The following is a 14,588-nucleotide window of genomic DNA, read 5'->3' on the forward strand; positions in this document are numbered from 1 at the left end:
CACTGACTTCAGCAGGACTTGCCCAGCAATGAAACATGTAAATATTTATGCTTTAAGAACTTCCACATTTTAAAGTTAAGAGGAGCTCAGTCTGGGTAATGGCTGTGAAGTGGAAATTAATCACTAAGGCTGCCCCAGCACTTCAGTGCAGACCATAGAAGAGCCTTCTCTGGGCCAAATGTGTGGACAATAAAAGATGCTGGTCGAGGGCACTCAGCTGTACATCACTCCCATTAGAAGGAATGTCTGGCTTCTGACATTTGTCACCAAACACCAAATTATTTTAATGGCTGGTTGGCTTATTCAATTCCATATGTACTCGGACTAGTACTTGGAATAGATTTGGCACCTTTAAATGTTTTGGGGGAACTGGAAAGGGCGGAGAAAATAAGCCAACCAAAACATGGCACAGTTAATTTCCTGACTATTATTTCCCTCCTTTCCCCCAAATGATTGCATTTACTGACTATATTATTTCCTGAATAGAAATAGTGTTAATTCTGAGTGGTGGAGAAGGAATCCATCCATAAAGAAAAAATGTGAGATCATTACAAACTGTTCACTGACTCAAATCATAGGAGAAGTAGTGTGGACATGAAAAAAAGGCCCAATTCTCCAAAAACAAAACATTTTCAACTGGACTGAGGTATTTATTTTAACACATTGCTCAAAGAATTAATGAACTGGAGATACATAGATCAGGACCTGCCAGGAATCTTCTCCTCCCCTATCATAGTATTAGGCTGCATATTTTTCAAAGGCCTAAGTAGTTACAGCCTTTATTTGCTCTGTTTCTGCCCAAAGATACTTCCATTCCTTAATGAGGGAGCACTTACAATTGAGATGAGCACTGGAATTGCAGCATGGCCTTCAAATCTTATGATACTGCATTATTATTTCACATACTGGGTGGACTGTAAAATAAGCACTGTCTCCTCAACTGCTTTTTAATGTATTGGTTTTGTTATGAAATCAGCACTTCATCCTCTATGGTAGGTAGGCATTCCCATTTGTTGGGAGACAACAACTTATGTCCTTTCCTTGCCAGCTTATCCAGCATTTATCTTCTCTCTCTGTTTTGATGGTAATTATCACTTATGAATGCAAGAAACCCGAGGTGAAAAGTAACCTCTCTTTCCTTGCCATGGAACATACTTCAAGGCTTTGAGATTTTCTGGCCAGACTCCCATCCCAGATTTTTGGAGCTCCAGTGGGGCTTGCTCTACAGTCTATTATGGCTGCCAGGGGAGATTGTGTTGTGATAAGTTATGGTCTCCAACTACAACTGAATAAACCACCTTTACAAAGAAAGGGCTTTCTCAGAGCTTCTTCATCTCATGCCTGCTATTGCTAGCCCCCAAAATAAAATCATCAGAAATGCCTATCCAAGCCATAAGACTGAAAACGAGGAGTTTACAAAAGCATGCAAAACAACCCACAAACTTAGTCCCACCATACATACGGTCTATGTGCCGACTACTTACCGGGTCATGCAGATGTGTGGCAGCAAACTTTCAAGATTCTGCTAGACAAGGGCTGGAGGATACACTGTCAGGGCATTTGTATACAGATTAGCTCTCAGGCTCTCTCCAGGAGAAATATTAGTATCCCCAGCTTAAGACAGGAAAATTGAGGCAGAGGTTCAATTTACCCAAGGCCATGCCATAAATAATTGGAACAGCATGATTAAAACTGAATAGCCATGGGCTCATGAGTTCTGGAGTAAGATTCAGGGTCAGGATTTTGCTCCAGTTAGAGATTTATGGCAGAGAAGGTAATGAATAAAACACTTTCACTGTCATTTTTCTTAAAGAACAGCTGTTAAGCACCAACACTGATCAAGTAGGTCTTACAGATGCTATTTTAGAGGAAGAAAAAGGCAACTAGTAATAGTATGTTTAACACAGAAAGAAAGGAAATATATGACCACGAAATGTAAATGGTCCCAGAAACACATTTTTTTACTTTGTCACACTGCTGTCAGATAAAACTCAGCCTGTCCGTAAGAGAGAGAGGGGAAAAAAAAATAGTCATGCTTTGCAACAAAATCACTTATACATAGACTGTGCGGAGCAGAGGGCTGTCTAACCTGTTTTCTCTATAAAAACCTATACACATAAACCTATATGTATTTAAGTAGTGCTATCATGTCTCCCATTACTTGTCTCTTTTCTAGACTAACAAATTCAGTTCCTTGAACTTTTTGCATAGGTGCATAAATCTCTTRTCATTCCTGCTGCTTTTCTCTGGATCCTCTTCAGTTTGTCTACAGGGTTCAGTATGTGGTGCCCAAAACTGGAACAAAGGATTCCTGTTGAAGCTTCACCAGCCCAACTTGGGAAGAAATAATCCTTGTCCAGGACACACTTCATTCCTGTTAATGTCAACACTGGAATGAGATATGGTTTGTGGGGTGTTTTCTGAAGTCATAGTGCACTGTTGATCCCCTTAGCTTGTGTCTGAACTATTGCCCCTGACATTTTTCTGCCATAAAACTGACAAGGCATTTTGTATTTTTGCCTTTGGTTCCTTCTTCCTGTACTTTGCACAGATCTTACTGGCTGCTACTTTACTGACTTGCACCACTTCACCCATTTCCAAAATAATTTTTAATTCTGATCAAGTTCTGCAAAGAGCCTGCAAACTTCTGGTGTCATGCACGAGTTTTATAAATACTACTACATCGTCCAAGTTGTTAGGGGAAATAGTAAATAGAAGTGACAGAGAACTGACCTCAGGGACCTTACTTGCAGCATCTCCCTAGCACGATAACTGAACTTTGATAACTGTTCTTTGAATGCAGCTTTTCCTTTTTAATTAGTTACGCATCAACTCCTGATCTAGGAGACTACATTTCCTTACTTTGTTTATTAAAAATATCATGTGGCACAGTATCAAATATCTTACCAAAATCAAAATTTTCACACCCATTATTCAGCCTTACTCACTTAGCCCAGGTATACTGCCAAAGAAGCAAATTCATTAAAGTATTCAATGTCACTGTTTTTCATATAAGGATTTTTCCTAAAAAATGGTCTTTAAATAAGGACAGAACTTCTCTGTGAAAAACTCTTAATGTTATCAATATTTTTAGTTTTTAGTTACTATTTAGTTACTGTTTTTTCCAGAACTGTTGTAAAATCACTGCTGGTATTTTTCTTAAACAAATACTGCTAAAACTACTTAGGATCATGAATTAGGTCAATGATTATTTCAACAAAAGTTTCAGTTTCAGTTTCAGGGGTTAAAAATTCAGGTAAAAATACCATGAAAAAAGTCAGGAAAAACAGACCTCGATTAAACCCAATCCCAAATGGAAACAAATGCCATCATTTCAGCTTGTTTCATGAAAGTATTTTTCCAGTTTTCAGACAACACTAAGATTCTAGATCACAGTTTTAAACTTAATTTGGCCAAATGCTTTGCATCCTAGAGCAGATACTTCACCACCTTAGGGCAGAAGCAGCACAGAACAGTCCCATTCACACCTTTCTAGTCAATGACAGCTGTAAGGACAGTGGTAAATAACTAGCCAAACAACCTAAACAAAAAACCCAACCTTCAAAAAGTCCGGTACAAAACAAGGCAGCTATATCAATACATACACAAATTTATCCAGGAGAGAAAAAGCCCTTTGAGTTAGGAGAGGCACAAGCAAGTGGCTCTGGGGGTGGCAGGGTGGGAGGTGAGAGGTGGCTGCTGCTGGGACATCCGGCATGCTGCCACCCCTCGTGTTTCTCCATTTCAGCTGGGCTCTCCTGGGGAAGGTGGGAGGCTGGTGGGGGAAGCAAGAGCGGTTGTGAGGGAGAATGGGAGCCTCACCACAAATTGTATGTCCTCCTGGGAGCCCTTAATCTTGTGTGACATTCCCCACTGCTGACAAATACGCGTATAACAGGGCCTGTTTTCCACACTGCTGCACTGGGCAGCAAAGAGCCTATCAGTGTGCCCTTCAAGTATTTCTCCACTGATTTTGCACAGGCTGCAGTGACAAGTGTGAGGTAATGGCAGATCGGAAGTAAATTCTCTTCTTCTGTCTCACTAAACTCTTATTCAGTGCACAGGATTCAATTTGACCCTGCAAAATGTACTCATGCAAGCAACTCCATCCAAGTCACGAAGGGACACTGCACAAGAGAGGTTAACCAGTGCTGAACTAAGGCTTCAGGTACAAATACATGTGTCTGCAAATTTGGAAGCTGCGTCGGTCTGTTGTCAAGTCCTATGAAAGCAGGTATCTAGACTTAGCTGATTCTAGGTCTCAGAAAAGACACTGAGGCTCCAGAAGAAGACACCAAGAGTTCAAACGGATTAGGAACAGGTTTTCTGAATGGGACAGAGATAAGTTTCCAATATGTATTCCCACACATCCAGAAAAAGAACAAAACGGAAAAGATACCCCCAAACAATCACAGGTGTTAGAGTGCTAGATTCTTAGTGGGGAAACTGGCAGGGTTCAACTGACATCAGTGAACCTCACTGTAGGCGACCTCAGCCTACAAAAAGATTGAATCTTGACAGTGTTTGACCAGTGTGTCACCTCAAGGCACACTCCTCTCCCAGCAAAACTTGTTCCTAGAATAAATAACCTGAGCTAAACACCAGGTTTATAGTCTTTGGCAGCAGGCCCAGTCTAAGTGCACTTATCGCTTAGGCTAAAAGGGATTTTATCCTTTAAGCTTTCTCCTCCAAACCTCCCAGTTTTTCATGGCCCAGGAGAAATCTTCACTGGTAATGGTATGAGCTGACCATCAACAGCCTTTATTGCATCCTGTTTTAGTGGCATGAAAAAATCCCAGTGAATGCTAAGTATTGTTAAAGCAATAGCTCTCCCAATGAACCAGACTGATTCAAATTGTTGCTAGATAATAGTGCAGGCTAATTTGTTGGGTTTGGGATGTGGGTCTCAGTAATGGTTAGAGCAGGAGGCAGGAAATTGCACGCTAGCCTATGTCTGCACAGATCTCTATACTTCAACACAGAATTAGTCCAAGGTTTAGAACCTGGGAAGTATCAGACAACTTCATTCTGTGAATTCAGGGTATTCAGGGACCTAATTTTAGGCAGTCAAATCTGCATCTCTTGGCCTACAAGCTCTGTGTAAAACAACTCCCTCAAGTGATTCTCAGCAAAAGGCAGGTGCCCAGGTTTCTGGAAGTAGCCTGAAAACCTATATTATTTTGTTGCCAAAGAGTATGAACACCAAAACTTCAGAGATGCTGAACTCCACAAACTGTCATCTAGGGCTTTTTCTGCTTTCAGAACAAACCTGAACCCTGACTGAAAGCTCTGCAAGCAAAAGCAGTGATAGCTACCATGTCACTTAATCCTATGGCAAGGGGCTTCTAGTGCTTCCCACCTCCTTTCTTGTAACGGCTTAATAATTAGAGCACATACCTGGACAGCGGGAAGCCTGGAGCCTGGGCCCCGCTCAGTTTGAACCTGCAGCCCTGTCTCTGAGGATCATGCCCCGAGCAGAGAAACGCTGCATTCCCCCTTGCTGCAGCAGTGCCGCTGCTGGGGAAGCAATGCAGGCTCCTGACCAGCCTGGGCCACAGCTCGCTGCCGAGCTGCGAGAGCGCCCGCAGACTGCCGCTGCGTTTTGTCTAATGACTGTCTAATATCAATACAAAGAGCGCTGAGAGCGATCTTGGTTCAGGTGTCCACTAGGACTGTTGGTGGCCTTGCCCTTCAGCTCAAGGCTCGGGGCTCTGCCTGCAGCCCCGCGCAGGTGCCGGCCACTGACCTGCCGGTGAGAGGTCCAGATGGTTGGGGCCAAGGCACCAGATCAGGAGCTTCGGGGTCTAAAATGGGAGTCATGACTGCAGGACGTGCAGCCGTGCCCCTCTGCCGCGGTTAACGGCGAGCATGTTTGTCAGCCCTGTGCAGCCACTGGTGAGCTCTGATCATGCTGTTGGTTGAGCAGGAGCCCTGGCTGTGCCGCGGACGCAGCGCCCAGCGCATTTACTGCCCCTTCTGCCCTTTTCCTGATAACACTTTCTCATTACAACATTATACCAAATCACAATGGGGATTAACCACCCCCATATAAGCTTATTATAGGCTTATGCAGGCTGTTGGAGCTTGGCTTTAGATGGCATTTCTTTTAACGAGTCTGGAGCTGATGTGACTATTACAGCCATGACTGTATATTCCCATTAAATGTTAAAATTAATACAGGACATAAAATTAAGCTGCTTTATCCAGTGTCTATACAAAGGTGTCAAAATACTGATGATATATACACAGAAAAAAAAATGGCTGATGATGCAATGGCAAAATAAAAACATCGAAGTGGAAGTAAAGGAACATTTAGAGCCCACAATAAATAACCATTGCCAGGTGAATAATATAAAATAGGTGGTGATGTTAACAAATTGCATTTACAACACACGTCTCACTCTCACCTGCAGCAATGGATAACTGGACAGAGACTTGCATACATTAAAACAACTAGAGCAAGTAAGGAAGCAAAACAGCCTATTTCACTCGTCAAAATTTGGGAGAGGAGAAAAGGAATTTTCTTCAAATTGCACAGAAGTGCAGTGCAGAATGGGCTACATTTAGACATGGATTAATAAGCAGGATAATCCAAGTCTGAAGGTATCCCCAGAAAAAGATGAAGTTCAGTTTATCTTCATTTTAACTGAGAACCGAGGCAAAGAGTTTAGGATGAGCAGTTGAATACATGGAAGGCCTACTCTGATCATCTTCCTAAGAATGGAGCAATAAGAGACATTTGAAAAAAAAGTGATTTGAGAGAAATTTGTACTAATTTTCAACTCATAGACAACTTCACTGGAACTCTCTCAGCATTATTAAACAAAACTGTGTGTGCTTAACACAGGTAGAAAAACACAAATATGAGCTGATCGAGAAGAAAGTTTCACCAACACAGAGTGTTTCAGCTCCAAGTCCTACTTTCATCATCAGAAAAACATGGTTAGTGCCTGCACTGACTCACAAAATGTGTGAAATGAGGTTCCTCTGTTGATCATGTCCACAGAGTGCCATTAACTGTCTTTCTGACTCCCAGCAGAGTAGGATCTAAGCCAATATATTCTGCAACAATTTCCTTTCCAGCTAGTACCTCTGTCTGCACTGACTTTGCCATGCACGTTCCAGGACATTAGTGAATGTGGGTCTGGGAGAGATTTCTAGGTTCAGAGAAATAATGGTAATATTGGTCTTTCTGTCTTACTTTTTTTCCCCCCCATTCCAGCTATACCTGCATTTTATGTGACTACAGAGCTTTCAAACAGCTATATCATAACAGTCTGTCGCAAGTGTATTGGGTGTTTCAGTTTGCCAGACCTGTCATAATAAATTAATTACAGGATGTTGCAGAAATGGCTGAGTTCCAGCAGCATCTTGCACAGTTTAATATAGCCCCATTTCCCCATTTCGATGTATTTGTGGTTAGATAAATCCTCAGAAAATTTACAGCTGCTACACACTAGTTTATTATACTCCCTGCCTGTGCAGGCGATATAAGTGCAACAAGAATTCGATGTCTTCTTAGTGCATAGATTTTACTGATACTGCTTTACCGGTGTGAAAACATTTTTCTGCTAAAAGTGGCATCTGCAGTTTCTTCTGAGTATTTGCATCTGAGCATTAGACAGAAATTGTAAAACTCGTTTGCCACAGCCTGACACAGTGCAAAATCATTTGGCCTTACAAAGGCCTCACAAGAGGTCAGGTGGCTGGAGTTTTAGATGAAATGCAGAGCAATTGCTTTCATTTATGAGTGCAAACTAAAATAGCATTTTGTAGATGTTTTAGGTAATGTAGATTAATGGATAAACTACAGCCTTGATGTTGCTACTGAAAGCCTAGACCTTTCTGACTTTGCTGTGGCTTTGCTTCAGTATAGGGGTCTATTTTGAGCAGCTTGCAGGACTGGGACTCTTCTGTATACATGGCCCTGCTACAACACAGACCATTCGGCAGGGGAAGGCAGCAACCAACTGGCATACAACAGACAGAACAAAGGGTAAAACTCTTGCCAAAAACCCTGGGAGGAGAACACATCTAAGTGCTCTACTAAGTGCCACGTAAGTAAAGGATCATACAATATTTAATGTTCAAAGCAGCACCAGCTAGATGCTTGGTGTGAAATGCTCATCTCCACTCTAGCTATTTCATACCAGATGAAGAGGCTGGAGCTGCATGAGTCTACGCAGAGGCACATATTGCAGCAGACATCCATGAAGGCATCCTCTGAAGACCTCTGCCAGAAGGAGAATTACAGAACTAAAGCTTCAGGAATCCCAGATAGCACTACAAGCTGCATATGATGTGGACCTTTCTGCACTGTAGCTCAGGGTTAGGAAAGTGCAAAGTTATGAATCGCTGGAGAGATACAAGAGAATCTTCCTCATGGGTTCTAAGAGTTCATCCTAAAGGCTCCTGTAAATGGCACAAAACTTAATGTATTAAAAGGTGAAGTGGTTAAATATCTAATTTCTAAAGTCCAAAAAATATGACTGAAGCCACGAAAGCTTTGCTATAACACGCCTTCCCACTATCTTCTGTTCCTTCTTCTTAAGTTCCAATTTCTAATTGCCACATTCTTGCAAGTCTCCCCCAGACAGCAGTTTTCTCAAGTTGCTTATTTCCCTCTCTCAGACCTCCTCTCGTTTCTATTCCTTACATGCAGCAGTTTTGCTCCAAATGCAGATATTTTATACTTCAAGCAATAAAGTCCCTTGAATTGATACTGTATGTTTTTACAGGTGCAGGTGCATATCAATAAATTAATTTCTCCACAACACTTTGGAGAGCCATTGGACAGAATGCTAAGGAAAAATAACACTACAGACATGTACATGAATCTTTCCAGCTTTCCTTCACTATTCAGAAAACACTTGTTTTTCCTCCCAATTTCCACATTCATAAAACAGGCTGTAGTGCATACATACTAATTTCATATGTGCTAGAAAAAGATCATTAAAGCCCCCCCCACACTCTTTGTGTTTACCAAACAAGTGTTTTCGCTTTAGTCTGTTCCTGCCTTAAATGAAGTATTTCCTATTCACCTTAGTAATTAGAGCAGAAGGATGTAGTGAATGAAGTGCCTCATTACCAAGTTTGTATCCACGGTCTCTGCAGAACGGCTACCATGCCGGCTATTTTTCATAGCTGTCTGCTTTTGCTTGTAATGGGCCATTGTTAACCCTAAATGATCCTGACATTCAATTCTCCCTCAGACAATCGGGTCCAGCCGGCAGATTTAGTTCACTAGTCAACAGAGACTTTCAGTTGTCATGTTCCTCTGTGTTCTCATTAGCCCTTGTTTGACTGTGATCCTTCCCCTATTGCCTTCTGAATTAAGTGATGCTACAAATAGCTACTTGTGTTTTATGATGTCTGTTCCTTAAATTATTCTAAGGAAAAAAAATAAATGCAATCTGATGGTTATTGGGAAACACAAGGAAAAAATATGCCACCCCTTCTTTCTATTTTAATTGTTAATTTGTGCATTGTTCATGATGTCTCTGGCAAATGACAAATATGTAATAGAAGGAGCTGCATGCTGCAACCACGCAACCTCCCCACCAAGCCAAAACCACTAGTAATGACAAACCTAGTACTTGGCTACTATCACTAAGCACTTAAAAATATCTAGTATTTAATCTTTTTTTCATACAGATTTTTACCTGCTTTGTTCCAGAACTGAAATAGCATCATCAGTGAACAGCATTGATTTTAACCTGTAAAAACTCCTCGAACAGGTGTTTATAACTCTGGCATTTCAAATCATGACTTAGGGAGCAATTCTGCAGTGCACTCATGCTTTAGGATACTTAATGTAGTTCTCCTTTAATTACATAAAAGAAGGATTTTTTTCAGTAGGTAATCTGAAACCTTTTGGAATTAATTTTTTAAATTGAAGTTTAACTCCTTCAAAATATTTGGACAATTTTGAGGAGATGCAGGCAGTGTACATTTTAAAGTGATTTTAAAAATCACTTTGCATTAACATAAAAACAGAAACAAAATGCATTATATAAAGTTAATCTCAAAAATTAATTTTTAAGCAATCACTCTATTCCAAACTGTTTAAAAGGTTAATTTTTTTCTTGTAAGTTTAAAATCCCAACAGCAATGCCTGAAGAATGAATGTAGGTAGGCATAGTCCGAATCCACTAACATTGGAGAGAAAAACAAAGTATTTGCCTTAAAATGAATGTATTAGACATATTTCTAAATAAAAGGTAAACATTATGCCTGATAGTAATTTGATTAGAAGCAATTTTAGTCTGGAGGTTCTAATTTCAATATTGAAAAAATCATTTAGAAATGTTTTTTCTTTAAATGCAAAAATTTTTTTTTTCACCCCATTTTCTGTTAAATAAATGCAGAAAGCTCTAATACTGCAGGGACACAGTATAAAGCAATAGAAGAATCTAACCAACCAGGAGGTAGGGAGGAAAAATGATAAAAAAAAAAAGATACTGAAATTACAAAAAAAGCATTATGAAAAGTTTATTTTCAACTCCATGCATTTTCATGTCTAGGCTCTTATCTGATTTCTTCTGCTTAATTGTTATTTGGAATTGTGCCTTGGAAGACACTACTGCTGCCTCTCCTCTCAATTTGGAAAGTGTGGCAAAGCAGCTCTATTCAGCTTCAGAGCAGTGAACATAATTGGAGCCCTAGTTTGCAAGCATGAAAGGAGGTGCTGTGCCTTTGATTAGAACTACCATCCCTCTGTGGTGTTTATCTCAAGGGTTATTTCTGTCTTCAGTGTCCACAATGCCAAATTAACATTTTACAATGCTTCCCAATGAGCTTCCAGATCTTGGTGACTGCTCAGCTCTCCCTGGTGTGGAGTTTGATGTCATGCTCTGCCCTTATTTTAAATGTGACCCAGGACATTTTAAAAAACATAAGATGTTGAGATTTTTCTCTCTTGTAAAATTTGTAAATCACACAGAATTACATGTTAGAATATATTTCAAAAGCTGAGAGATAAGAAGCTAGAAGCCTTGCTGCAATTAGGCAGTCCCAGGACTAATACAATTTTACACCACATATGACTAGGGAGACAAACAAGAATGTGGCAGCACATATGTGTAAGTTCCAGTCAGGGCATACACAAGCACTGGGCAGAGCAGAACTAGGACTGTTAGCAAGGAACAATTATCAGTGGGGCCAAAAAAGAGTATTTTTTATCGTGTTTTACTCAAAAGAAACATGTTCACAGATTTTTCTGGCTTTAAACCATGTGCAGGGAAGATATTACAATATATAGCAACTAGTCCTCTGCATCTGGGTGCATTTTACACATCAGTGCCCAACATTGTTATTCTCACTTCTTTTTTTAATGGAATCAAGTGCCCTGTCTACTAAATAAGGGCTTTCTAATTTTATGTTATTTATTGCTTCAGAGGGGGAGGAGGAAGAATTTCCTAGCAGAGTAAAAATAAACTGGACATTATCAGCCAGAAAAAATACCAACAGTAACTGATAGAAATTGTTTCATTTAACATAAAATGTAAATTATTCAGAACTGCAGATAATGAGTGAAATCATTAATAAAAGTTCACCACACAACACTCGATTAAAAATAGATTAATGACACATACAAGTGAATAAGGACTACACAAAAAAGTAAAACAAACACAGTTTGATATAAGACATTTCATTCAGACATTCAGAGAGTGTATTTGGCAATACTGCTGCCAAAGCAGCCAGAAAGTCAAACAAAACTGTAATGCACATTTATTATATGCATAAAAACCTCATCTGAAAACGCAAATGGTTAGACTTTGCAATACTTACTTCGACTGGTAAGCATGAAGAGTCCCACTGAAGTCAGATTAGTTGCATAGGTAGTTACTCAACAATTTGCTCAAAAGCTGCAAAATGTAGTCCAAGTGAATATTTGATATCAGGAAAATATTTTTATAAAGCTTAAGTTTTCAGGTACACTGTAATGTTGGCATTCCTTTGGAATGTTACCATTCCGAACACTGCTCTATTTTATTTACAACAAATTTTGAACTGCTAATTTAATAACTTCTGTCGTGGCTAGGCTTGTTTTGTTTTAGATCACACTTTTTGACTCAATTCTCTGCTCACAATGGATTGGTCTGCAGATTTCACACTTCTTGGCTTCATCTGAAGTCTACTGAAACTCCTGTTTAGGCTACGCTAGGGGGCTAATCAGATCTTAAATTCTTTCAAATTGCCTTTGTCAGTGGGGTTCTCAGGAAATATCAAAATACATTTCAGATTTTACTGGTCCAGTGAGGAGCTGAATATTCAAGTTCTGTTGATTTCAAGGGACGGAGGGAATTATTCTGAAACAGGCTTGCACCATTGGTAAGTCACAACTGGCACCGTTTTTGTATTTCCTTTTTTTTCTTTTTTTGTCTTTTATTTCTTGATAATCCTAGAAGTGAGATCATAATTGCAGCATTCAAATCCATTTTTCTGTATATATTAAATGTCACACCGGTTTCTGGAATTAAATTACGACTATACATCATAGCATTCAGGCTCAAAGGCAATATTTGTCTTTCCATTTGTGTTTGAGTTTGAGCCTCTCCCTGCTCTTTTCTTCTTCTTCAATTCCATCCCATGGGCTGTAGGTTCATTTTCAACACCATTAGCTGTAACTGATGACACAAGAGTATCAAGACCCATTAAGTTGGACTGATTTTCTGTTTCATTCTTCTGTATCCTTTTCTTCTTTTTCTCTGCACCTCTAGAGGAAGGTGGAAATAAAAAGAGCAAAAGAAACACATAAAATTAACTCAAGTTTAGAGCTTTTTCCATCCACACCTGACATGTTAAAACAATTGCCTGCCTGTCTCCCCTGAGTACAATGCTGAAACAGCTATAAAAATTACTGTTCCATTGCAGAACAAAAACAGAAAAAACATGAGGACAAAATATAGGAGCCCATTCCAAATCCATTAGTCTGCCTTTCAGTGCATGTCCTAACACTGCTTTGAAAAGAACTGCCCATGTTCTTAAAAATCAGCTAGAGCCTTTATTAATAATCAACAGATGTAATTAAAAATTACCACCTTCCTCCTCTCATAAAAGTCACTGCACTTCTTTATTTTCCTAAGCTCAAACGCCAACATACTTGCAATCGAAGAGAGATTTCTGGTTTATTTATGCAACTACTGTAAGAAAGTCAGGCGGGCAAAGTGCAAAAAATTAGTCTGCTCATTTTAATTTACCTGAAGTAGGATACATTTATGAATCAGAAGTCACTTTAATGTCAATTCATGTTTATCACACTTCATACAATGCCAAAAGCATCAATCCAGCCTATATCCTCCTGTATCTTTCCCAGTTAGTGCCATTTAAAAATGGGATTAGACTGGTCTTGCTGCTGATGCCAGGGATAATGTGTAGCTTACACCACTTCTACCATGAATTCCCATTTTTGGCAGAAGTTGTAACTTTATTTAACTATGAATAAGTAATAGTACTTAGAGTTTAATCTTTTGAGGACAGGTACTGTCTTTGTTCAAAATATGTGCTGCGCATAGCACAAACAGGTCTTGGTTTGTGACTGGAACTGTTAGAAGCTGCTGAAATGTATGTAAACAAGTGGATGAATCAAGACTAAAGATAGTAATGAGGTGTGTGCAGTTACCAGCAAAACGTTGATGCAAGAGCAGCAATTACTGCTGGTGATATTGTCCAAATGTAGTAAAATTTTACAGATGAAACCCTTTACACATCAGCATTGCTAACAGAATTATGGCTACCTGCTTATAGTTTGAAATTTTTTAACCTAAACTGTGTATTCTTGAAATATGTAGATTGCTGCAGTGTGGAACATCCTGAAAGAAAAGGTTCTAGAGTTTAAGACCCTCTGCTTTAGGATTCCTGGAATCATTTGAGAAGTACTGCTGTCTGAGGAACCTGGGGCATAGAATCATAATTAAACAGTAACTTAAGTACCAGTCTACCAAACTAAGCATTCAACTGGGCCTAATGCATAATCAACTGTAAATTTACAGAGCAAGCTCTACCTAGCATAGCTCAACAAAACTGTACCATGGGAATATACCTAAGGAGATTGTGTCTGTATTGACAAATGGGATCTAACCATTAATATTAGAAGGGTGAGGCTAGCATGCAGGTTTTCAGTATAAAATCTCACCTACTCAAAGTTTGAGAAGTAGTTCTCATCTTTTTATTATTTTGAGTATCACATGTGGTGACTTATCAAATCTTTGAGCCTCCTTAGATAAAACTTTAGTTCACTTAGCATCCATCACACGGACATTTCTCTATTTCTTCTAAAATCTGGAAAAGATAGATTAACTCTTCTGAAGGGTGGATATGCCATAAGGGCTGGCAATTCACTTTCTTTTGCAGGAAATGTTACAGTCATAATGAATACTGTTCTAACAGGCAAAATAGCAACCATTCATCTTCAGGCTCAAAGAAAGGTATAATGAGTTGTGCAGGTGCTAAAACTGTTTCACTTCTCCATAGTGAAACTGTGTACTTGGCAATTACATCTCACTTGACTCTTCAAAAATGTATTTACTGCATAATTAGCATGTGACATGGATATTGAGTATATTTTCACAGAAAATAGGAAGAAA

General features: G+C 39.4%; 1 protein-coding gene across 11 annotated transcripts in view; it reads right to left on the reverse strand.

The window, feature by feature from the left end:
- AHI1 (Abelson helper integration site 1) overlaps nucleotides 1–14,588 on the reverse strand; it is a 129,090-nt gene that overhangs the window by 9,540 nt on the left and 104,962 nt on the right. For 8 of the 11 annotated variants that reach the window (XM_026074205.1, XM_026074207.1, XM_026074208.1 and 5 more), the window contains one exon: nucleotides 11,635–12,718. In XM_026074205.1, coding sequence (XP_025929990.1) covers nucleotides 12,490–12,718 — 229 coding nt within the window. In that variant the 3' untranslated portion in view covers nucleotides 11,635–12,489. Of the gene's footprint in view, nucleotides 1–8,126; nucleotides 8,234–8,304; nucleotides 8,413–11,634; nucleotides 12,719–14,588 lie in introns of those variants that run through there. The other 3 variants (XR_003254903.1, XR_003254904.1, XR_003254902.1) reach the window with 3 other exon arrangements.

Source organism: Apteryx rowi, unplaced genomic scaffold (genome assembly GCF_003343035.1).
Source record: "Apteryx rowi isolate R43461 unplaced genomic scaffold, aptRow1 scaffold_381, whole genome shotgun sequence".
Lineage (NCBI taxonomy): Eukaryota > Metazoa > Chordata > Aves > Apterygiformes > Apterygidae > Apteryx > Apteryx rowi.